The sequence below is a fragment of the Clarias gariepinus genome, chromosome 8 (assembly GCF_024256425.1).
Source record: "Clarias gariepinus isolate MV-2021 ecotype Netherlands chromosome 8, CGAR_prim_01v2, whole genome shotgun sequence".
Taxonomy (NCBI): Eukaryota; Metazoa; Chordata; class Actinopteri; order Siluriformes; family Clariidae; genus Clarias; species Clarias gariepinus.
This window is the reverse complement of record NC_071107.1, coordinates 19,903,678-19,929,083: the sequence shown is the minus strand read 5'-3', so window position 1 is coordinate 19,929,083 and position 25,406 is coordinate 19,903,678. Positions and strand designations below refer to the sequence as shown.

The following is a 25,406-nucleotide window of genomic DNA, read 5'->3' as shown; positions in this document are numbered from 1 at the left end:
TACGCACATGCGCAGAAATATCACGTTGCAAAGCACGCGGAGATTACATCCAAAGTGGGCGGTCTCCACTTCTTTTGTTATGTAATTGCGACAGCACAATTACTTTTATAATAGTATATATATATAATTTAAATATATATTTTAAACAAATGGCTATATTAAGTTAATATATATAAAATATATATAAAAAATAGTGGTAATGTAAACTAATTTCTCCTCATTTAAGCATGTGTTAAAAATAAATGAAGATTAATATAATCATATATTAATGTCTTATTGGATTTATTCATAGTGTATTTGACACCATTGGATAGAATTCAGGAATTTAATTTTTATTATGCATTTTCCCCACATTTTAGATTCCCCAGTGCACAGTAAAAGCAGATAAAATTGAAACTAAACAACTACTTGATGGGACTCTGTTTGATACTATGCCTAATCGTGCTGTGGTGCTTAACTGTTCTCAGAAATGATCTCAGGGGCCTAACGTGCGCTGCCTAACCCTAACCATACCCCCCTTTTTTGTGCCCTAAGATCATCTTGCATTTCTTGTAAAAAATCTAAAAACCGTCGATGATATTGAATAAACATAAATTTCCCATCTTAGTGCATATGTTACTGCTAGAATTTGCCCAGTCCTATCAATTGTACTTTGAAACACTTAAATATCTTAATGCGACCACTTCCCAACCACCCATGCTCTCTGCATGAATGCAAACATCCTGCTGGTGTGGCAGATGTTCACCAGAGGTATGCAATGCTGATCACACCAAAGGTTTAAGGGTTTTGAGATCCAGACCAGTGATGTTACCATACAACATGCTGATGTTGCTTGTCAGGATGCTGTTAAAGATGCTTCTGTAGAAAATTGTTTGGAAGTGGCAGTCAGAAGTCTGCAGAGATCTCAGTCTTAACTTCCCCTCTTGGGGTAATCAGAAACAAACAGTTGATTTTTCCCTTCGAGTATTTCCTGTCATGGGAATGAAGACTACATGCAGTTGTGTAATTAAAGGATTTGCACTTGTTTAATGATGCACTGTCTGCTTGTAGTCTATAGAGAGTATTATGGGATGGCGTTTTCTTTTTAAATTTCAAAAATTACCAGACCTTCAATCTAAATAGCCTTACTAAATTAACTAACTACAAATGTAAAGAAAAGTGGACTATAATATTTAATAAGCAGACAGGTGTTTGATTGAAATATTTATTTCAAATTCAATTTCTGCTTTTAAAATAAAATAAACCAAGCATTAAATGTCAATGTTTCTGTCTGTGTCATTAGTCTACTGTATGTATGTATGGTCTAGGACATATTTTAAACTTTTTTGAAAACGATCTGGTAGTAAAATGATTTCTTAATTTTACTATAATAAAGTGCATGTTGTGAACGGTTTTATTCCTCTTATATTGTGGCGATTTGCCAAGAAATATACTTCTCCATGAGTTAAACATAATTAATTGTCAGTTGTGTATCTGTTTACAGTAATGTCACTGAACATTTGTGGAAAAAGCCCACATTCTCATGAATCCATTTTGGAATTTCAACTGCGTGCATAATACGATTTGTAACACAGTTATTAATTTGGCCCTTGTCAAAGTCACTTCAATCCTCACGTTTGTCCTTTCTGTCTGTTTTCAACACATCATATTCAGGGACAAAACGGTCACTTGCTACCTTATGTATCCCACTCACTTCCAGGTGCCTTCCAGATATTGTATCTGTAGCTACTGTGAGAAGGGCCAAACTGTGATGGCTAGATGAACGGTTCAGAGCAGCACCAAAGCTGCAGCTCTTATGGAATGTTTTCATGCTGCAGGGGACAAGGCATACCAAAAGTGATCCCAGGAAGGATTCAAGGCTTACTGATGCACATGGGGCGCCAGCCTAGGCTGTGTAGTCTGATCCAATAGAAGAGCTGCTGTAGTTCTAATTGCTGAAAAGGTTAAAGCTGGTTTCAATAGAAAGATGTCAGAACGCAGAGTGCATTACTGTTTGGTGTCAAATGGGGGAATTGTAGAATATTGTAGAATATAAGCCCTGCTCAGAGCTCCATGTAGTGTGATAGCAGTGATTACACACAGGCCAAATTCACCTTTTCCGCCTGGCCACTAGGGGCTGCTGAGCGGCCTGCGTGTTTTCTGTGCTCTCTCCACACACACACACACACACACATTGAGCATCTCTGAATGAGCAATAAGTAACTATCGGCGAGACTGCCTCATTACAGTGTGTGCGCGCGCGCGCGCGTGTGTGTGTGTGTGTGTGTGTGTGTGTCCGTACCAGTGACTGTACCCCTGTCCTGTTCACTTCTCCGGGGATTTAATGGGGACTGCGTTGTTTTAGTTCTTTCCGCCTTTGCCGTGATGCGGTGGAATAAAACACAGTTGGTTTGACCGAAAGTAACGGCACGATACAGTAAAGACGGTAAGATGGACTCATGTTTCACTTTTCTTTCAGTTACGTGTGCATATTTTCGAGTTCGGATCGCCCACGCATCTGCTCCGTGTCGGCTGAGGAATCCGTGTGTGAAACAGATAAAACTGTCCTGGCTGATCGGGCTTTTGTTTTCGGTGTCGAGTCTCGTTCCCATGGTGAAGCGTTCAGGTTCGAGGAATGCATCATGGGAAATGCACATATATACAGCTGTGTGTAAACAGACTTTCAAATTGTTGTTTTTTAATCCAAAGTGTCACTGATAATACTTTATACACGTCTTGGAAATGTGTGCACTCGAGCTCTTTTTCTCACTTTGTGTGTGTGTGTGTGTGTGTGTTTAACCTTGCGAGGTCATTTGGCTTGTCCCCACAAGGAAAGCTGTTTTTTTTTTTCCTTTTCTTACTTTCCTTTTTAATTATTATTTTAACTACCAAACCTACAACAGTTTAGTTTTCCTTTTAATGAACAGTTTTACACATAAGTTTTATGTTAGCATAAATATAGATGTAAACATAGCGTTAATTAGCTCCTTTAATAATGTGGAAGGTCCTCAGAAGTGTGGAAAGACAAATGTTTACACAGAGAAGCACAAAAAAAATGGATACACATATCAACATGAAAAATATATGCACAAAAAAAATCATGGTAACATGACAACATTACAGTAATTATGGTGCGACTACTGACATCTTTATAGGAAAATACAGTAATACTGCACATTGCTGTCATAATTCATTTCAAGTGTTAAAAAAGGCCGTAAATAACCAGTGCTCAAGTGTGTATAAATTTTTTGGGGCCCCTCATGTTTGTGGGTTTACTGTACGTCGCTAGTGTAGTTAACACAAATAGTTATTATTATTATTTCTATTATTACTAATAAAATGAGCAACATATTAACATTGCAATTACAAATGACTTGATCTACAAATTCCTAAATAAATTCTATTTATGTTTTATTCGAAAACTTACATGAGACATCAGACATGAACTCAACCACCTAAACTTCAGTTAAATTTATGGAAATTTCGAGTTGCATGTCCGACAGAATCATGGTCCTACACTTAGCCTACATTTAGACAACACAGTGACAGGCAGCGCAAAAGTCCATATATAAATATTTGAATATATATATATATAAATTAAAAACAGACAATAAAGTATATGCTGTACAATATGTAAAAATCGTATATATAGTATTTTGGTTATCTTAATGCACATTAAGATAACCAAAAACATTGTTACACGATGATCTATCTATCTATCTATCTATCTATCTATCTATCTATCTATCTATCTATCTATCTATCTATTTGTCTATCTCACTTTCTATCTAATCAGACATGGAGAAACTAAATTTCCTGTTGATTTGGGTGATCCTATAAACACTGTGTAGATAGAAATACTTTGAAATAAACAAAAATCTCTTATTTTTACATGTCTTACTTACATAGGTCATATGCAGTTTATGCAGTATGTGGTGGAATGGATGAGGATGAGCAGAACCGTTACGTGACTCAGCTGAAAGAGGAGTTTGACAGCTGTGACACTACTGGCACGGGTTACCTGGATAAAGAAGAGATCACTGCACTTTGCCACAAACTGAGTTTGGATGCTCATCTCCCACTTCTATTGGACATACTGCTCGGGTCACAGCATTATGCAAGGGTGATGCATGACCACTCTCTTGGAATTGAATTAGCTGATTGTGCCAGTCAATGTTATAATAGGTTTACATAATGTAGCGTTTATTACTGTGTAATTTTCCAAAAATACTTTTGCATTATAACAAAAAAATACTTTTTGTAAAGCGGAGCTGTTGTGGAGTACGGGGCTTTTTATTATAGTTTCAGTTTACTATAATAACCCTAATGCTAGTATAAGTGTATGTAATACATTACACGGTATAGAATAATAATAGAGTATAATACACTGTATAATATCTACATAAATGTTTTATAATTATATTTTATTTATGGGTTAAGGTGAATTTTGAAGAGTTCAAGGAGGGATTTGTAGCAGTGCTCTCCAGGTCATTAGACTTTTCTACATCTGAAGAGGAAAGCAGCTACCTTGAGCCAGGTACATACAGTACTTTAGACCTAATTACATCATGGTGGCTTAGTGTTGTTAGCACTGTCGTCTTGCACTTTCAGGGTCCGGGTTTGATTCCCGCATCAGGGACTGTGTGCATCGAGTTTGCATTTTCTCTCTGTGATTGGTGGGTTCCCCGAGTACTCCAGTTTTCTCCCACAGTCCAAAGATATGCAGATTAGGGTAACTGGCCTTCCCAAATTGCCCATAGTGTGTGAATGCATGTGTGAATGTTAACCGGAGGTCCCACCACAGTCGTAAAATGGGAATAAATACAATGGTCACTATTGACCTCCACGGTCCTTAGTTGGACTACAGAGGTTCCTAGATGGAATAACATGATAAAAGCATCCGTGTACTAGAAGATGGAAGTATTGCAAAATTGTTTATCTTCAAAAAAATCATTTATTTCAAGTACATTTTATGTCTTTTAAGCCACAATAACATTCTAGGAATATTGAGACACTTTGAGCTAATTTTACATAGAGTTTGCTTTTATAGTCAATATAGTAAAAATGGGTACATCTTATTCTGCATATGATTTATTAAAATTTTTTCCTCAGCACTGCCAGAGGAGGTCAGCCCAAAGTTTGTGAAAGGGACAAAGCGCTATGGACGCAGGTCTCGACCTGATAAAACCACCTCTGTGCTGACGGATGAGACGGAAAAGGACGAGACGCCTTGTACAGGTGTGAGGAGGGCCAAGCTCAGACGCTCCACCTCACTAGAGAGCGTAGAGGTAGGAAGCTTAATTCTCACACGCTTTCAAGGATTGTTATTAATACCATATCAAGGCCTGAATAAATATTTATAGCACTGTATTTCTCTAAAGGGGACAGTGGTCTGTATTCGTACCAGTTTTTAAACACCAGTTAAAATGTCAGTGTTTGTGCTGGGTAATGCTTAAGGTTGCTTTTAGGAGTGTTAGTAGTTCAGTAGCAGAGTCAGAGCACTGCGTACCTCCAGCAGTACGGGAGTGTGAGCACAGCTGCTCGCTACTCAGGAAGTGCGGTAATGTGGAATGTGCAAGTGGCGGCCTTTTCTCCAACCTCCACCTTCACCAGTTCTCACTGTTACTGTTGGCTCAGGATCAAGAAATGGTTTAATACACTTTCCTACTTTTTTCTACTGTGCAGGAACACTGGTTAAATAGGGCCTTTGTGTTCCTCACTTTTTTCTTTTAGGAGTATTTTATTTACTCTCTGTCTGTGTTGTGGAGAAAAATGTGTGGTGGAACTCCTCCTACGATCAGGCTCTGTTTCCTTTCTATTTGATTTCTGAGGCATCATATTACAGTTTCCCTAAATACAAAAGGTACTCGAGCAAAAGCTAACTGTAACAATGACTTTGTTTACCATCAATCCATGACAATGTGTGAAGGGGGAGGGAGGCTGAAATTAGCATTGTTCAGGGTGTTAAGACATCCGTGGTGGTCCACTTATGGAGAAAGTGAGAACTGTGGTGAGAGGTCTCTCTCTCTCTGTCTCTCACAGAATGCATGCTGTTCCACAAATCACTCCCATAGCAATTTATGTTGATTATAAGATGGCTATGTAATCGTAGTGCTATATGATTATCTGTCAATTATACTGATTTGGCTTTAAATGTTTAGATTAGAAGCCTTGTTTGGTTGGTTTGGGTGGAGACCAGAGTGAAGACACACATCTTGAGTAATTAGCCTGCCATACACTGTAATCGGGCCTGCTGGTCTCTCGTTTTAGAAGCACATATTTGCATTCCAAAATTTCTCCCTTTTTCTCTCTCTGCATTTTTTAAGTATGTAGGGCTTTTATGTAACCTAGCTGGCATGGACTGTTCTAGCAGCCTGAGGGACTGTGTGGTTTCAAACCACTTTCTCTTAGAGTAATATGAAATGGTTAGCATTGCAGTGTGGTGAAGAAGAGAATTCAAAGCCATACTTCCCCAAAGATTATGATCATTTAAAAAGATAACAAGTGTATTTACACCTAAATGGGTGAAAGCAGTCATGTCTGTAAAGACTGTAAGTAACTGCGAAGTTTCTGTGGAGGAAGTAAATCACTAATCTGAGATTTCATATCTTTTTGTAATGTTTAATCAAACTGCTCTTCTAATGTAACTAACTAAACTGGTAAATATTTTTTTAAAGTCAGTTCTAGTCTTTTATGTAATACTATATGCAATAAGTATGCTACATTTATGCACAGATTTTTGTATCACATTTTATCTCCTTTTTTTTAAACTGTCCAAGATCACATAAAAATTTTTGGTTAATTTTATGGTGGTTTAAACTGTTAATTATATCTGTACTGCAAACATACTGATTGTAGCCAGGACATTCTCAGTGATTTCTGTATGCTCTCTTAAACTTATTAATCTGTGAATATAAATACACTTTAGTATTAACATAAAGGGTAAGCGAAAAGTCCTTCCCTGATTATGTACAATGGCATCTTACTAATTATGTTATGTGTTCATGTATGGTAAATACATGAAAGTTGTGGCATTATATCACTTAATTAATAGACTTTTTTGAAACTTTAAAGGCAAAGATAACAGATGCTTTAGCGAGGGTAAATGTATGTTTGAAATCAGGGAAAGACTTTATGCTTATTCTGTAGTTTTTGCCAATTTGGATAAAAGATTCTCATTGACACAATTTCAGTATAGAGGCTTAAGTTTGTAAATTAACCAGCTCTGAATTTCCTAATAAGCAAAAGTTAAGAGTGAATGTAAGAGAAAAGAGAGACTGCATTAGTGATGGGTGAAAAGAGATGCTAAAAGAAGATACTGTATGAGAGGGACAGAAGAGACAAACACTCTATGCTCTCTGCTGGAAAACTGTTTGTGAACAGTTATGTAATTCTGTACAATACCCTAAGCTGATGAAAATTGATTGTGGCCTGTGTGTGTTTTATTAGGCATTGCTGGAAGCTAAACAGTGACCCCTCTCTGTCAAGAGTGATTGTATTGATGTGTTCTATGACTGTGGAGTATGTGAACTGTACTGCAGCTGCATGTAAAAAAAAACACAGTTAGGCTATATTTAATATATTTTGTATAAATGCAAAAGTGTCATTGGGGTTGAATGTGCATTTTCTATGAAGAAGTGACTAGTATAAATTTATATTGGTGTTCCTAAAATGCACTTTAGGTTACCACTACAGGTGGCACAGTGGTGTGGTGGGTAGCATTATCGCCTTGCACCTCCAGGGTTTGATTCCCGGCCAGGCTCAATTTCCGTCTTTGTGTGCATGGTTTCCCCGTGCTCGGTGGGTTTCCTCCGGGTACTTCGGGTTCCTCCCACAGTCCAAAGATATGCAGGTTCGGCTAATTGCCGTTCTCGAAAAAATTGTGAAGTATTTGTGTGTGCCCTGTGATGGATTGGCACCCTGTCCAGGGAGTACCCTGCCTTGTGCCCTAAGCCTCCTGGGATAGGCTCCAGATCCCCGCGACCCTGAATACAGTATAAAGCGGTATAGACGATGAGTGAGAGTTAGTGAGTGAGTTAAAATTTACAGTCCAAAAATAATTGCTGAACTATTATATATTTTTAGAGTCTGAAGTCTGATGAAGACACAGGAAACAACAAGGAAACAAACAGGGAACAGCAAAATGCCATTCAGAACTCACTTCAATTTGAGGCACAAGGTAAGTTTTCATAGTTACTTTCTATAATTTGGTACAAAAGTCTCTGCACACTGTCTTGTCTTATCATTGTTAATCATCATATGTTTAATAAAATTTTTTTTAATCTAAATCAGTGTATACAATAAAGTCGGAGACCATTTCAAACTATATTATTGATAACAACTTAAGTGAAAAGTAGAATCTTTCAAATATTTACTTGAATCTTAAAGTTTCCTAGCATTCCCCTTTTTTTTGCTTTACTGACAGTGTGCATAGACTCTTTTGTGCAAATTTAATGATTAGTTTAAATTCAAATCCTTGGATAAGGCATGGCGGGAATCTGAATTTTTGTACATTGCAAGTAACATTGTCAATATTACAAATTTGCTTACATTTTAAAGTAAGAAGAATACTTATAGAAGAATAGTTTAAGAAATAGTTTAATAAATAGTGCAAAACCTTTAATAATATTCAAGCTGTCAAACATTTGCTTTGTTTGTTTAAATTTATTTACACGTTTAAAATTCTCAGGCCAGTTAAAGTGCTGGAAGCCAGACAGCTTAGGAGGTCGGAAGCACTTCATTGAGCCATGTCAGGAAGTAACAGATGGGCAGGTGAGAGCGGTTTGGAAGGATCTGGGGGTTGGCGCTGGAGGATCGCTGAACAAGCAAGAGCTGTTGCTAGTATGTGACCACATTGGCATCAAGGATCTACAATCTGAGGTACAGTTATATGAACCAGAGCAAACTAAAATGTAGTAGATTATACACTCACTGGTTATAGTAAAAAGAAAAGAAAAAAAAGGAAACATTCTGGGAAACATGCACTCTGCTGAATGCTGGGATGTGTAATTTGTCTGGTTCAGAAAAGGATTTCGTTTCATCACAATGAAAAAACTCATTCCACTATTGTTTGGGGAAATTCCCAGCCAAGCTATACCTTGATTTGGAAGAGATAAAATTTTATGGAGAAGTAAAATCTACCTTCTTAGTGGAAATGTGAACTCCAGAAAATGTTGCCCATGTTACACACAATGTACAAGGACATTACACTCCTGTCATTTATTTATAAAATGCATTGCTCTGTCTCCCTGTGCAGGGAATAGAGTGTGTGCCAAATTGTCATTAGTTTACAAGAACAATTCCTTACAGTGCCACAGGCATCTGTTACAAAGAGTCCAGAAGAGCGGAGACCTTCTCGTCATATAAGTAGAATGGCATTCGATTTCCTCTGTTGTTTGGAGCGGAATGAGCCTATGCCAGTAATTTGTTTACAATATATTCCAGTTATTGCATCCACCCCAAATTATATTTCTCCACCCTGTGAGGATTAGTTGTGGTCATGCTCTAAGTAAGTGCTAGTAGTTAATCAGTGGAAACTGATGTGTCTAAAAATCAAAAATCAAAATGTTTCCTACTTGTCTTACAGTGTGCAGCCATTCGCTGTGTTATAGTGAGAATAAAGCAATATATCTACATCTAAATGATCAACATATCTACAAGGATTAAATGTTAGTTTTAAATTTTATTTACTGAGTTTAACGCTTATGTTTATACACAGGAGCTAGACAATCTCTTCAGGAAACTGGATAAAGACCAGGATGGGAAAGTGAGCCTTACTGAGTTCCAGGATGGTTTGTTTATACATGGAGATTTGCCCGAACCCAAAGCTGCATCCACCCCTGCCCGTCTCATTAGCCACTGCTCTTTCTCACAGGTCACTACACTTACAGTAAGCCTTCAAAAGCCTCTGTTTCACACAAACACCTAGATTTATAACTTGAGAGAATTTATAAAGTTGTTTTTTAAGCACAAATTAGACAAGGTTATTCAGTTGAACTATTTGCTGTAAAAGTTTGGAGGTAAATAAAGTCTACAAGTGCATCCAGCGGCCAGAGAATTTCTAATGACATGCAAGTGTTCCCTTTATGTTATTAATCTGGTTTCAGTATGTTGGATGTATTTTTAGACAGGCAGAAAATCTAGGCAGCTAAATACTTACCTGTGCCAAATAGGACTGGTTAAACAGCTCAAATACCAGGCCAAAGAACTGAGCCCAGCAGATGCTGAAAGTAATTAAGTTAACCGGGAAGGTGGAGCTTTATCTTGACTGCAGCCATCTAAACCCAACAAAGAAGGGATTTCTATAACCACAGTCATGTGGAGAATGAGCACAATGTATTGTACTTCAGGGATCCTATCTGAAGTGCATTTAGTAACGTGGGCACATCAAGACCATTTCGAATCTTTCAGTGAGAGCGCTCTGGACTTTCCTGAGGTGATTTTGTTAATCCAGACATTATCAAAAGCTATCATCAGAAAATGCTTTTACATTCAGAACCGTCTAAAAGCAAAGCTTTTCCACATAAGTACTAAATTATGAAATTAGAAATTAATGTAGAAAAAATATAGTAAAGTCAGAATATAAAAAATGCAGTTAATTTTTGTTGTGGATTTAATCGTAATAGTTTGATTTGTTCCAAAAGTAGGCCACGTGGTTTTAAAGAGCTTACAGCTTACAACACCAGTATGTTTTAGATTATTAGTGGTATGCGGACCAATGTTATTTATATTTGAATCTCCACAGCTCATACTTGACAATTGTCCAGTGTTTTTGGATTTTGTAAAAAATTTTTTTTTTTTTTTTTTTTTTTTTAAACAGTGAAACTGTGCTGTTTATAATGTCCTTACCTGTGATCTCTCAGGACTTCGAGGAGCGAGTTCTGCGGTCCACCTCACCCTCGTTGCTCTCTGCCACAGTGGGTCAGAGGCTGCTCACTCGGCTGGATGATGGCTCAGGCTGCACCAGTCCTGATAGTGTCATCACCCTTTGGACTGAGGAAGGAATTCATAACAGCAGAGATATCCTTCAGGTCAGAACTGGGTTTGTCTGGATATTTTGCTTTGTAGCTGTTTTTTTCACTAAAACTGTAAAATTTTGTTTCAGTAGAAACTTCACTGTACTATGTCTATGTTCATATTACAAGCCACATTGCTCAATTTTTTTTACAGATCCCATCTGAAAACATTTACACAGCCCTAAAATCTGACCTGTGTCACATTAGAAATTGGATATGTCTGATGTATTCTAGCATGATTTTAGCACTGTATTTCCCAAAATACTGGGTAAACATAAGTGATTGAATATGTGTTCTGTGATGATGGGAGTCGTTCATGATGTTTTATTTTCATAAGTTAAAGCTTATGGCAGATGTGCTTTACTGTTTGGTAACAACCTTAGTTGCAATATGGTCAATGTTCTCATACATTTTACATGCATTGTGCATAATTCTAGTTTGTTGCGTTATTGAACAGACTTTGGATTTCAATTTGGAAGAGCAGCTGAGCCTGGTTGACCTCACCCTAGCCCTGGACAATGAGCTGTTGGTCAGCGGCAATGGCATCCACCAGGCTGCACTCATTTCCTACAAGGATGAAATCCAATTCCTTCAGTAGGTTTCTGATACCCAAATTTATCTTGTATCAACTGTCAACAAAATTACTTGAAACACACAGTATATGCCACAAGTATGTGGACACCTATGGTGGGTATGGAATAGAATCACTCCCCTTTAAAATAATCACACTTAGTGCACACTGATTGTGCACCGGATCACCTCACCTAACATCATTGTCCAACATTATAAATGATATTGTGGCTGAATGGGCATATCCACACAACCCAAATCATAAATTTAATGGAAAGTGTCCTCAGAATAGTGAAGATTGTTATAAGAGAAAAAGGGGCACTAAATCTGAAATGGTATATTCATTAATCACATAAGAGTAGGTATGATTGGTCAAATCTCTATGTACTTTAGGCCATATAGTGCATTACATTTTATGATTTCTCTCCATGTAGGTGTGATATGCTGATATTTGGAAGAATGTTTTCTATACCCTTCTCTTAGAACAACATAAAGATTGAGAAAATTACTGTGGTTTCTTCGTTATCAAAAGTTTTTGTTGTCATTAGAATTTAGTGGTCTGCTGATTGCTGACTTATATGTTTCTTGTATCTGTCCATTATTTAGAGCACTGGCAAATCAAGCCTGTCAGGAGAGGGACAAGGCCAAGGCCCAATTGGAACTGGCTGACCGTCGTAACCTGCAGCTGGTCAGAGAGATTGATGACCGACATGCCACCATGGAGTCACTTAATGAGTCTAAGATCAAGTAAGCTTTTTCTGTACATCTAAAATATTACGGTGGCCCTGAAGTGCAAAACAAATTAACAAAACCCAAAACAAAATAACAAAACCCAAAACCAAATTAACAAAACGGAAAACAAAATAACTAATATCTGACTGGCCGAGAAGTGCAATACAAATTAACAAAACGGAAAACAAATTTAAAACCAAATAACAAAACCCAAAACTATTTTTTTTGGAGGGGGGGAGTTTTGTTGTTTTGTTTTTGGTTTTGTTATTTTGTATTCAGATTTGTTAATTTGGTTTTGAATTTGTTCAATTTGTATTGCACTTCTCGGCCAGTCCGATACAAACCGGAAAAGGTAGGTATAGATTGCGAATGAAATGCTTGCCGCTGATTGGACGAGACATCTGTCACTCAAGATATACAGGAAGTACTGTAGTAGCGGGAAATTTGTGTGTGTATGAATGTGCAAACATTATTGTGGTTTCAAATATGGCCCTGAAGTCAGTTTTGTTAATTTTTTTGCACTTCACGGCCATCATAGTTTAAAGTGAAGCAGAGCACACAAGAAACAAAGATAAAGAAACAAGTTCCTACTTCCTGTATATCTTGAGTGACAGATGTCTCGTCCAATCAGTGGTAAGCATTTAATTCGCTAACTATACCTATCTTTTCCGGTTTGTATCGGACTGGCCGAGAAGTGCAATACAAATTAACAAAACCAAAAACAAAACAACAAAACTCCCCCCCTCCAAAAAAAAATAGTTTCAGTTTTGTTATTTGGTTTTTAATTTGTTTTCCGTTTTGTTAATTTGTATTGCACTTCTCGGCCAGTCAGATATTAGTTATTTTGTTTTCAGTTTTGTTAATTAGGTTTTGAATTTGTTATTTTGTTTTCAGTTTTGTTAATTTGTTTTGCACTTCAGGGCCACCGTAAAAATATATAAGATTTGCTTAAAATCATGTTACTAAAACAAGACGTTTTTTTTTTTTTGGTTAAGGGATCTGGAGCAGGAGTTTCGGGAAAAGCTAAGTGCTCTGAGAAGTGAGACGGAGCAAGAGAATGAGGTGCTGCTTCAGCAGGTGGAGAAGGAGAGAGACAAGTTTAGGGAAGAAGTAGAACTCCTCAAAAGCCAAGAAGCCAACTTGCAGGAAGAAGCCACTACTGCCATTAAGGTGACCAAAGATTATAGCTCAATTTAATCTGTAAAGCACTGGCTTAAACCATCTTTTTACAATAAAAAAATATATATATAGATATTTTTTAATATCCTGTCAGTATTAGACCCTATTCTATGACGCACACCACCTTTGCTGTCTGTGCATACTGTTCTGGCTTCCTTCATTTAGACGCTGTTCACTCATGGTGAGTGGTGTACGTTTCTGTCTGGTGTGGTGTCAGGTTAAGTATTTGGCAATCTGTCTTTATAGGAGAACAGTCGTCTAGAAGAGGAGAACTGTGCTCTAAAAGAGAAGCTGTCTGAAGCTGAAAGCAACATCTCTAAACTAAAGAAGGATCTAGACCATGTGCTACAGAACAAGGTCAGCAATTTTGCCTATTGTTTCCATCAGATGTTCCCCCTTAATTATAATGTATTTTCAATACATTAACAATCTGAGTGATTTTGGCTGATAATGATATTGTACTTATGATTGACAGTATGGTGGTTTAGATCCAAACAGTGCAGGACTGATAAGTCAAGAGGAGCATCTCTCAGGGATCATAAAGGAGTATGAATTGCAGTGCCGGGTAAGGCTGTTTTTGCATAGCTTCTCTGTGGCTTTTTGATTAGAAGCATTATCTTTGGCAATTTGAATCATTATGTTGCCAGGGGAGAAAATGCAGGTTGTACTTATGTTTTTTTTCATAGTCAATGATTCCGTCTTATACACTCTAGCTAAAATGTTAAACTTCAGTGACTAAGATACTTGTGTGCATTTGCTTAAATAAAATGCACAATAAATGTTATATGTACAATATAAATGTTTTTATATATTTATTTTCCATATATTCCATTTGATGCTGCTGTAATGTTAAAACCAAGTGTATTCCTATTTAGTTTCTAGTTTAAGTTGGTTTCATTCTGTATTCTGCCATTGACTAAGACATTATTTGTGCAACAGGAGCTGCAGGACAGGAATGACGAGTTGAGCTCTGAGCTAGAAGTACTGAAAAATCAAGGTTCAGGAAAGAAAACCAGAAAATCAAGAGACAGACCTTCCGCTTACACCTGGTCAACAAGCCACAGAGGACCAACCACTGAGTCTGATTCTGGTAAATTCTATTTTAATTTTTTAATTTTGAAAACTAGAATTTTCTTTTACAGCAGTAGATTAAAAACAGCTTTTATTGCTAACCTATTCGCCTTTTAGATGACCCTGAAATAAAAAGAATCTCTTCTCCCAAAATCAAGAAATGCACTAACAAGAATGGTAAGATATTATGGAACTGACTTTGGATGTATCAAAAGAAAATGGGATTGTTCAGCACAATGGAATTTTTGTTGACAGCTTTGGGGTCATTGGAGAGTCTAGCCCCTACTGTGAGCATTGAGACTGAGCTAGCAATGGAGCAACTTAAAGAAAAATATGAACAAGAGATCCAAGATCTGAAAATCCAGTTGGAAACCAAGGTAAAGATAAAAACTACATCCTGGTCAGAATATTTGTCCACATGGAGCGATACTAATAATTATGCCTTGCAGGTAAACTTCTATGAACGCACCATAGAACTGATGAAGCAGAACATGGAGGTTGAGCGTAAGGAAATTGCTCAGGGCTTCAAAATGGAAATAAGTGAACTGGAGGAGCAGAAGGCTTCGGCAGAGAAGAGACATGAGCAGCTACGTAAGAATGTGGAGCGGTTAGAAGGGGAACTGAAGATAAGGAGTGAGGCCATGGCTTGGGGACCTGAACAGGAGCGACGAGTTCAGCGGGAGCAGGCGGAACTCGAGCAGAACTATGCCCGTGAGATTGGTAACATTGTGCATCGCCTGACCTCAGAGAAGGACCAGCTGGAGGCAGAGCTTAAGTTAAAAATGGATCAGGAAGTACTACTTGTTAGGTGGGTTTACTCTGATGTTCTGTGGCCCCCACTGTGCAGGTGAATCTATTAAGCATATAACTTAAATTCAATTTCATTTGATAATTACAACTGAAACAAGTTTCAAGTTTCAACGGCAAAAGAGATAATATAATAAAGCATTTTCTTGCCTTTTTTTCCCAGTAAATAATCATTTCTAAACTCAACTGCAGAGTTTAAATAAGGAACTGATTAGCAGTTTTAATCTACACTACAGTATCTACACTACAGGGTGTATTCCAGTAGCCTATAAACTGAAGGAATTACTGAAGAAGACTGATTGGAACTATTTTCTAGGCTGCTTATTAGTATTGCACACCTTCAGCATCTTAACTAAACCGTAGGTTTAAAAAATGCACAAATTACACCTTTTATGTAAATCTCTTACAGACCTACTGTTAGGTTCAGCTACAGCAGAGGTGACATTCCTTTGCCTATACAAAGTAGGTTAACTATATTTGTTGTTAGCTATCTAGACTGTTTGGCCAAAAACCCACAAATATCAGCATTAGCATTTCACAAAGATCAAATTATTACATCAGGCAAAGAAAACCATCCAATATCTTTTTAAAACCTAGAAGAATAGTGCTGAACCACCAATGTCATAGAAGAAATGTGTTCAGCAAACTGTACTTAATACAGTGGTACATCTGCATAGAAATTTAATATGTTCCCGAAGGAGCAAGTTTTTAAGGCAAAATTCGGTATTACGGAATTTTCCTGTAGGAAATAATTTTCCTGTAAATGCAGATAATCTTTTCCAGACACACACAAATATTACCATTATTTCCAACACTATAATCATATTTTTGTATTTTTGATTGCATAACAATCAAAACATTTAGAAAAGACATGTAAATTAAATATGAGATAAATGGACATCATCATTTTACCTTAATTTATGATGCCTCTTGGCACCGGCCGCTTTTAAAATTAAACTAAAAGTGGCTCTCTTTTTTTTTTTTTTTTTTCTTCTTCCATGTTGGATAACATTCTTGGGACCCTTGTTGCTATGTCTTCACAAAATCTTGCAGAGGGGGAAAAAACATAGTCATAGTCAGTACTATAATAATGGATCTGATCAAATGAGTTTATGATTTTACACAAAAAAAAAAACATCGAATTAAGAGAAGGGGTACGCACTTTTACGAATGCATGTTTAATAGTGAAAGTAAAAGCATTTCATCTCGCACAATGCTCTTCACTCTATTGGGTCTAAAAAGCTCTGTGACCAGGAAAAGCCTTTGGAGGCAGTGTTATAATCTGGGGTTTCCTCTGTTGATCAGGTCTAGGCTCAGGAATGTTAAGTGGCAACAAATGGTCAGTTCTCAAATTGTGAAAAGTAATTCTGTGAGCATGAGGAATCGTTTTTACACACAAAATTGCCCAACATGATGTGTGCCATATTTAAAATTATTAGTCAAATAAAATTTTATATATACAAATATTATAGACTTTTTGGGCAGATGGTGTATATATGACAAAATTAAATATTTATATCTCAGCTGTGCCTGGTGGGTCCTGAAAAACTATTTTACTGTTTAATTGAACAATTTCAATTGTATCATATTATATTTTACAAAAAAATTCCTGCTTTTCCCCACTTTAGCCGTTTAATTTATATTTGAGTTTATATCTGTTTCCTTACTGGTATTGATGGTAAAAAGTTAGCACCTTACTCTGTACCAGGGAGGAGCTGGAGCAACAGTTATCACAAATCAAGGCTCAGTACAGCGAGACTCAGCACAGTTTGCTGCATCAGCTGCATGGTGAGCAAGTTCGGCTGCAGGAACAGACCGAGCAACGCTGCAGGGAAATGGGCGCGTGGGAGGCTAGAGTGAAGGAGCTCGAGCAGGAGGTGCGCAAGGAGCGGCTTCACAGTGCTGAGCGCTTAGGGGAGGAACAGGTTCAGATCTGCAGCAGTGCTGCTCAGGAAAGGAAGAAACTTGAGGAAAAGCACCAAGAAGAGGTTCGGCAGCTAAGGGAGTGTATTTGCAAGATGCAGGAGCAGGCTGAGCTACAGTGTAAAGCAGAGGAGGAATCACTCATCCTACAAAGGGAGATGGAGGAAAAGCTGGAGGAGATGTGTGTTCAACTGGAAGACAACACAATATCAATGAAAGCACAGGATGCCCTTATCCAGAGTCTGACCTCAGAGCTTCATGCCAAAGAAAGAGAGATAGACATTAAGAAGGAGAAAGAACAAAAGCTTCTCAGTAAGGTGTCTCAGCTAGAGCGCAAACTTAATTTTGAACGAGAAAGGAAGCTTTCTCAACAAAAGGTGGAGAAAAACAAAGAGGAACAGCTTCTTGGCAAGGTGTCTCAGCTTGAACAGAGACTTATGGAGGACAAAAAGAGGGAAGAAGAGCTTCTTGATAAACTCTGTCAGTTTACAGAGGAATGGGATGGCATGAAAACTGGATTTGACAGAGTTCAAATAGAAAAGGAAAGAATTCAAGGAAACTGCAATAATTTAACATCTGCACTTGTCCAGCAAAAAGCACAGCTTGAGGAGCAAGAGAAGGAACTTGATCAGCTTAGAGAGAATTTGGAAAAAACTCATGAGGCATTAAAAAGCAGAGATGATGATTTGACAAAACAGACTTCTGAGCTAAAATCTGTGGAGATGGACAGAGACCGGCTTGTGGAGGAGCTGAAGAGTCAAGACAATGTTGTGAAGGAACTTCAAGCAAAGTTTCAAAATCTCTCTGCAGACTGGGATAAGCTGAATGATATTGTACAAAACCTACAGAATGCTCTAAGCAAGGAGCAAGGCATGGTTTCTTGGCTACAAACTCAACTGAACTTGGAACAGGAAGAGAAGAGCCACCTTCTGCAAGAGAATTCCTGTTATAGAAATCTCTCAAACCAACTCTCATCCCAGATTGTGGAAATGGAATCTGAAACAACTAAGCTTACAGAAGATCTCAAGGAACTGAGAGGAGAATTACATCTCAAGGATAAACAATTAGTAGAACTCAGGACCCTGCTAGATACCAAATCCAAAGAGAGAGACTTGCTCTGGAACGAGGTGCACCAGAAGACAGAGATGTGTGAAAATGTCAACCGTCTTTCTAATGAGGTACAACATTTGACCCAGTGTTTGGAGGACAAGGAAAAGGAGCTGTGCTCCCTTAGAGAAAAAACAGACAGTGACACTAATCAGCTGCAGCAGTCCTTGATGGACACCCAGGAAGAAGTTCGGCAGGTGGAGGAAGCATTTAATTGGGAGAAGAACCAGATGAAAGGGCAGTTATTAGAGATGGAGAGACTCGTCATTGCTCTGGAAACAGTGATGGACCCATCAAGTCCACACAGGTTTGTCATTACCGGCCCGGTAGATGACCGTGAGACAAAGAACTGTTAATCTATGCTGTGTTGATTGTTGTTCTGCTTCTACAACTTGGATGCAAAGGATCCAGTGATGTAGTTGCAAGAGCACTTCTTACCCTGGATTGTGTCATGGAACGAAATTCCATTTAACCCTTCACATTTGCATTAATCTTTCATAAATCTGTAACCTGAGAACCCTCACTTCACTTGCATTGTACTAACTGCTGCATTATTGCTGAATTGCTGCATGTTTTAATTTTATGTGAATGCTAAATAACACATTTTAGTGCCAAAATGTGCAGTGTTGCATCCTCTCACAACTAATCTTTTTATGACTGCTTGATCTCCTTTTTTTTATTGCATTCTTCAGATTAAAATCATATAGTAGGAGAACTTGATGAATATGTGTGAAACATATGAAACATTTTCTTTCCATTTCTAGGGCCAAACTCGATCAGGTTAATTCTGAAAACAGTGCACTGAAAGACAGATTGACTGTTTTACATCAGGATGTAATGAGGTTGGAGGAGGAAGTCAGCAAAAAGAGGTATGATCTTGCTTTTTAGGTCTACCTAAAAGTGATGGCTTTAGTGTTATGGCTGATCACTGTAAAGCCAGTTATATAGACACAAGTATCTGGATCCTCTGGGTGTGGCACCAAGGTACCTCTAAAGGTGTGCCGTGGTGTCAGGCACTGGAATATTAGAAGCAGAGTGGGTGCTCTGGGATGCAGGGTGGGGTCTCCACGTTTGTCAGGTGCTTAATCCGATTGGAATCTGAAAAAAATTGGACCATCTGCATAGTCGGCTGGAAAGCACTGGGTGTCCCATTACCTTTCCCTTCATTGTCAGCATGACATTTTTGGCGGGCTTGCCTTCGGTCAAAACAGACATAGATGAACCTTGGCTGCCTGTAACTCTCTCGCCGGTTTACTGGTATATAACTGATGGTTATTCAATTCACCTGGTGGTGTTGCCACCATTACATATTCAACATCTTCCTTCCCAATCACTTGATTTTAACTTCTATTAAATAGTGTGTTTCAACCCAAACTAGTTTAGTGTAACATAAAATAAATATATTACAGAAAAAAAATAGTTCCTTTCAAAAAGAACTTTAGTATAGGTACAAAGCAGATTGGATAATGATGCATTAGATTATCTGTTCATCCATTCTATTTAGCACAGATATTGTGCAATAACTATGTAGTATAAATATTTACATTAACGTGACTGTTCCCTTGTTACTTTGCATTGCATTTTCAGCTATTGTCAATATATATATTTTTTTTATTACTATTGAACTGTCCTTTCAGAAGGAAACTTGAGGAAATGGGAAGAGAATATTTAAAAATTGAAGAAGAAAAGGAGAGGTTCCACAAAGAGGCAAGACCATTTAATTCCATTACTTATGAACACATTTGTATAAAATCCCTGGCCATCATTAAACTGCGCTCTTTTAAAAACAGAACTCCAAGCTACGAGGAGAGGTGTTGGAATTAAGTGCACGAAACTTGCAGCTTAGCAACGAGAACGCAGAGTTAAATTCTCGCCTCCAGTCTGACCAAGGCACAGTACAGATGTTGACTGAAAGGCTTTCCCAGGTGTGTCAAGAACAAGACGAGTTGACAAACTTCATCAAACAGCTCCAAGAGACAAATAGCAGTCTGGAGAAAGAGAAGCTACAGCTGCAAGCTAGTAAGCAAGATGAAAAGAACCTCCTGGAGAGGCAGCTGAAGGAAACCAAAGACAAGGTATTTTGTAGTAACTGAAAAAGAAACTGGCCAAAATACATTATTGGTGCTGATTTTTATAGCCTTATACAGTCTCTTGCTTCAAACAATAATAATTTAAAATGCAAATTTGTTAAAATTGGTATAAGTTTCTAGCAGCATATGACCTGTAAAAATTGTTGCTTATATAGTTTTTTAGTAAAAGCTTAAAAAGACAAATATCTGTATCATTTGTAATCATGTCAAAAGATGCGATCATGTTGCAATCTAGCCTAACAATTCTAACAGATTTGCCTTTTAGAATAATACACCTTTTCAGGTTTGTCTTTTTCATGTGAAATCTAAATTGCTCAAGTTTTATCTCAATGACTAGATAACTGAAATATTTGAATAAAGAGTTACGGACACTACATAAAAGGGCATGAAATTGTAGCTAGAAAATGTTTCCTTTTATCTGATAATGTGTGTATGCATATTTACATGAATCAGAAGATAAGAAGCATTAAGTATTATAAAAAATGGAGTTAGTTTACTTTTTAGCACCAATACCATGTTTTGGCGGTTAATTGATTTGGTTTAGCATTCTAATTTTTCTGTTTTTTTTTTTTTTTTTGCCATGTTTAAATAGAAAACCTTGAAGCAATCAATATTTGCAGAAAGCACAAAAAATGTTCATTGCACAAACTGTAAATATAATATTTGCCCTCTTTATACCTTTTCCTAAATAGCTTGAACACTTAACAGAGGTTGAGTCCGCCCTGATGAGCCTAACCTTGAAAAAACAATCGCTTCAGCAGGACAAGGAGAACTTGTTGAAAGATGCAGATGAAAGGAACAAAAAGGTGGAAAGACTTATCAATGATTACATTAATTATCTTATTGATAAAGACTTATCAATAATTATCAAAAAAATTATTTCAAATGCAATCATCCATGATTTTGTACTTAAACAACCATATTCCTGTATCAGCTTAAAAAACTTCAAGAGAGTGTTGACTCACTTGAGTGCCAGTCATCACAGCTTCATTCTCAGATTCATTCAATGTGCAAGGAAAAGGAGGATCACATGAAGGAAATGTCCACACAACACGTACTGTTAAAGGAATCGCAAAACAAGGTTGGGACTGCAGGGGAAGCTTAAAAATAAAGCTTGTATTTGCAAAAGCATTACTGTAAATGAAATTCCACTGCTTTTATTTAACAGGCTCTGGAGCTTGAAACCAGGATGCACCAATTGGTTAAGGAGAAAGAACACATGCAGCTTGTTCACAGAATGCAGGAGGAGACAGCAGCCAGTGCTCTTCAGGAAAAACTGAGAAGTGTGCAAGGCCAGTGTCAAGAGCTTCTTGACAAGGTTGGTCAACTTGGAAATGTGAATGCAATATGTAATATTTTTAAAACGGAAATGATAAATGCAGTGCATGTTGTGTTGGGTTCTTTAACCTGAGAAAGTGGATTCATTGAATGTACACACAATGAAGGACATAGACGTGATATGACTTTGTTTTATTTACTTGTAGTTGAAAGCGTCTGAGTCTAAGGTGCACGATCAGGAGATAGAACTTCAGAGGTTAAAGCATGAAAGCCTCACTTTAAAAAACAAACAGGCCGAACTGGAGACCACCAAGCGGGAGGCAGAAGAGCAGGTAAGAAAGTGTTTGATTTGCTGCATTTTAGTAACTTAATATTACGTTTTGTTCAATAAATGGGTCAGAAAACAGTTTTTATGAGGCATCATCTTAAAGGACAAAAAAAGGATTAAGATAAAGAGTAAAAAATATATATAATTGTACAATTATATTGTATTCCACTACATTCAGGTCATCAGCTGACTTAATTTTACTGCGTCATAATGTTGCTGAGTCTAGATCTGACCAGCTGAAGCAACATCGTGAGGCATTAAAATACAGTCAGCTAATGACTTAAATGTAGAGAAATGGCACGGGTGGACAGCGGGTATGTGGGTGCATGATGGGTGCATCACTTCCCTTCTTATCCTGACATGCTGTAAAATCCAATCTTTATGCTCCCTAGCAAATTGAAGCTTTTTTTCCCCTGATTAGTCTCAATAGCAAGGTGTTTTTCTTACGACCTAACCAACATTTATCTTCCATCTAAATCTCTTGTTGCATTATGCATGTGAAGATGCTCTTACTTTCATTATTATTTCCTGTTGACCTTTTTTTTTTTTTAATGATGTGACTAAGTGCTTAAGTGATCGCTGATTATTTATTTTATTTTCTATGGTTCAGCACTGTCCTTTTAGGTTTTAACAATGCATTGAACAGTTCATAGTCCTGTTACAGTACTTTTAGTGTTTACTTTGCTTGATGCAGGCCTTCTGTATGTATATTGTATGTATGAATGTTATATACTGATGCAAGATTTGATAGCCTTCAATTTTAAATGCCTGTGGCTGATTTAATCTTAAAACTTTGTTGGGACAGTTCTTACATAAAACACTCTTGAAATAAACCTTGCATAGGCTTTGAGGGCAAACACTGCTCTATCACTGAGCAAGGCACAGCATGTTCGTGAGGTGCAGGAGTTACAGGAACAGATCGGCCTCAATACCCAGGAACTACTTTCTAACCTACATACTCAACTAGCTGAACACCAGAGTAAAACACAGCAGCTGGAGGTACAGCTTCACTCTCAGGCTCAGCAGGCCAGGACTCAACTGAACCTTCAACAGGTACATCCAAAACACACACACACACACACACTTTGCGTGAGAGGGAAAGAGACCTATTTACTGTAGATAAATACTGTATTGTAATTTATCATAGATTATTATAATATAATGTGTCCCCTTCTAAATTACATAATTTTATATTATGAGAAGATTGCAAAATGTATTTGTTACATTGCTTTTAAACTGGTTACCGAACATAAACGGAAAGACACTCACGTGAACACATACTAATGGAATCACTGCTGTAAAGTCAAACAAACAAATGAACCTGCACTTTATCTTTAAATAGAATCGCGCCAGAGCAGTGTGTGTGTGAATGGAGCCGAGAGGGGCACGGTTTCAAACTACGTGTGCACACACACGACGACATAAAATGGATCTTTAACCTCTCAAATAAGAATTTCTTTTGCTTTACATGTGCGTGCGCACACACGCTTACAAACACAAAATAAAATGTTTTGTGCACACACGTGGTCACAGTGTTATAGTAAACAGTGCACATGTGCACGGATGTTGATTAAACCACTGAAAGACGCGCACTACCCAGCAGGGGAGACGATTCCCCACAGCCAGCGCAAGAGAGAGAGAGAAAAAACATTGGCTCAGTTGTGATCACGTGACTACTCGTAAACCAAAACCTTGCTCGTTTTTTAAAAGTCAAAATGTATTAAAATTCATCTTGCAGAACACTAGAAACCGCATTACTCGCAATCCGAGGTTCCACTGTACTTGCTCAATGTAAAGAAACACCTGCACCAAAAGATATTAATTACAAAAGCTAAACTAAATATTTGTACTGGGATTACTAAATATTTACACCGTTGAAGTAACAGTGCTAAAGTGGTCCGAGTCGATTAAAGACAATATTTAATCTTTTAACTTAATCTAAAATTGAAAGTAACTTTCAACCCAGCGTTTTTTTTTCTAAGTTCAAAATGTTTTTGTTGCATGCAGAATTTTTTTTTCTCTAGCAGTTCATTGATTTCATAAATGCAACACATTTGTATTTTTTCCATAAAGGTAAAAACTGATATATGCAGTGTTCTCTTAATTTAAGATGTCAAAAGGGTTTTGTGGCTTCCGGTGATTTCTTTTCTGTGGGAAATAGGTGCATATGGCTCTTTCAGTGTTTAAGGTTGCTGACGCCTGGTCTAGGTTCTGCCTAGAAAGAAATATTCCTGACCACTGACTTGGTAATCGTAAGACGACAAACAATTGTAGTTGTGACATTAAATTGTTTGTATATTAAATGTTTCTATGTACAGGACCAGTATGAGAAAGTAATGGAAAACATGCAAGACAGGATGGATGATGTGGAAACCAAACTTAAGGCGGTACGTCTGATGCTGCAGGAAAAGGTTACCCAGCTGAAGGAGCAGATGCGTCCATGATGTTAACACCAAGCTTATGTGACACTCTTAAATCATGGCTATGATGGTAATTCTCTGTCCAATGTTTCTCCTTATTAGATGTCTAAGAACATTAAGTCAGATCTGCTTCTAAAGGACCTCTACGTAGAGAACGCTGAACTTATGAAGGCTCTGCAGATAACTGAGCAGCGGCAGAAAAGTGCAGAGAAGAAGTCCTTCCTTTTGGAGGAGAAGGTCACCGCACTCAACAGAGTCTTGCGTAAAATTGCTCCTGTCTCTCTTTCCACTTAGGATAGGATTGTTGGCCACAAATATCCCTAACAATAGTGAAATGGGAAAAGCTAGCCAAGTTTTTTTTTGTTTCTGGCTGAAATGTGACAATCATTGTTGATTTAAGCTCCAGGTTTAAAATGAACACCACAAGCGATATGCCGACAATGTTTGCAATAAATTGTGTTCTACCAGTTTATATCAACATGTAATGTTACAATTTTGGAAAAGGCCATGAACATTTTATTATGTCTCTTCTGAGACAATCGTGTCTGAATAAAATATTAACCGGAATATTGTATAGGGGCATTTTGCTAATGAAAAATTCATTTGTTTATATACATTATAATGTTTGTACGGTATTCGACTAGATGGATCAACACACAGTATTCTTCACATGTACATTTTTGATACACAGGCTGTCCTTAAACTTGCACAATCATGATGCACTACTGTACAGTCCACTGTGATATTCATAAATTGTGTTGACAGTCTTGTAAAAGGTGTAATTTTATTGATTTGTATTGTCTTTACTTTGTCTATTTAAAAAAAATCTGAATCACTGTTTATATTTGGACAGTAAAACTTCATTCAGAAAAAAACAGACTGATTTGTGAAACTGCTTTGAATTATA

The 25,406-nt window shown here is 37.4% G+C and overlaps 1 protein-coding gene across 1 annotated transcript; it reads left to right on the top strand.

Annotated features, from left to right (window-relative positions):
• The first annotated feature begins 2,271 nt into the window (after positions 1–2,271).
• Positions 2,272–25,374, top strand: ninl (ninein-like). Its single transcript, XM_053502226.1, has 28 exons — positions 2,272–2,425; positions 3,889–4,102; positions 4,420–4,516; positions 5,092–5,267; positions 8,065–8,158; positions 8,669–8,859; positions 9,698–9,868; positions 10,842–11,009; positions 11,452–11,588; positions 12,171–12,311; positions 13,292–13,466; positions 13,722–13,832; positions 13,951–14,040; positions 14,415–14,565; positions 14,664–14,723; positions 14,802–14,923; positions 14,996–15,354; positions 17,062–18,690; positions 19,148–19,252; positions 20,021–20,090; positions 20,174–20,458; positions 21,166–21,279; positions 21,408–21,554; positions 21,642–21,791; positions 21,958–22,083; positions 22,923–23,132; positions 24,398–24,514; positions 24,605–25,374. Exons 2-28 carry the CDS (start codon positions 3,920–3,922, stop codon positions 24,791–24,793), a joined length of 5,568 nt encoding a protein of 1,855 aa, XP_053358201.1. The 5' UTR covers positions 2,272–2,425; positions 3,889–3,919; the 3' UTR covers positions 24,794–25,374.
• The last annotated feature ends 32 nt before the right edge of the window (positions 25,375–25,406 follow it).

Excerpts from the sequence above, each read along its gene's own strand:
- ninl (XM_053502226.1), top strand. The coding sequence starts at position 3,920 with ATGGATGAGGATGAGCAGAACCGTTACGTGACTCAGCTGAAAGAGGAG. Across the intron at positions 13,467-13,721 it reads AAGCCACTACTGCCATTAAG|GAGAACAGTCGTCTAGAAGA; the intron begins GTGACCAAAGAT and ends CTGTCTTTATAG. Across the intron at positions 20,091-20,173 it reads AGGAGAGGTTCCACAAAGAG|AACTCCAAGCTACGAGGAGA; the intron begins GCAAGACCATTT and ends TTTTAAAAACAG.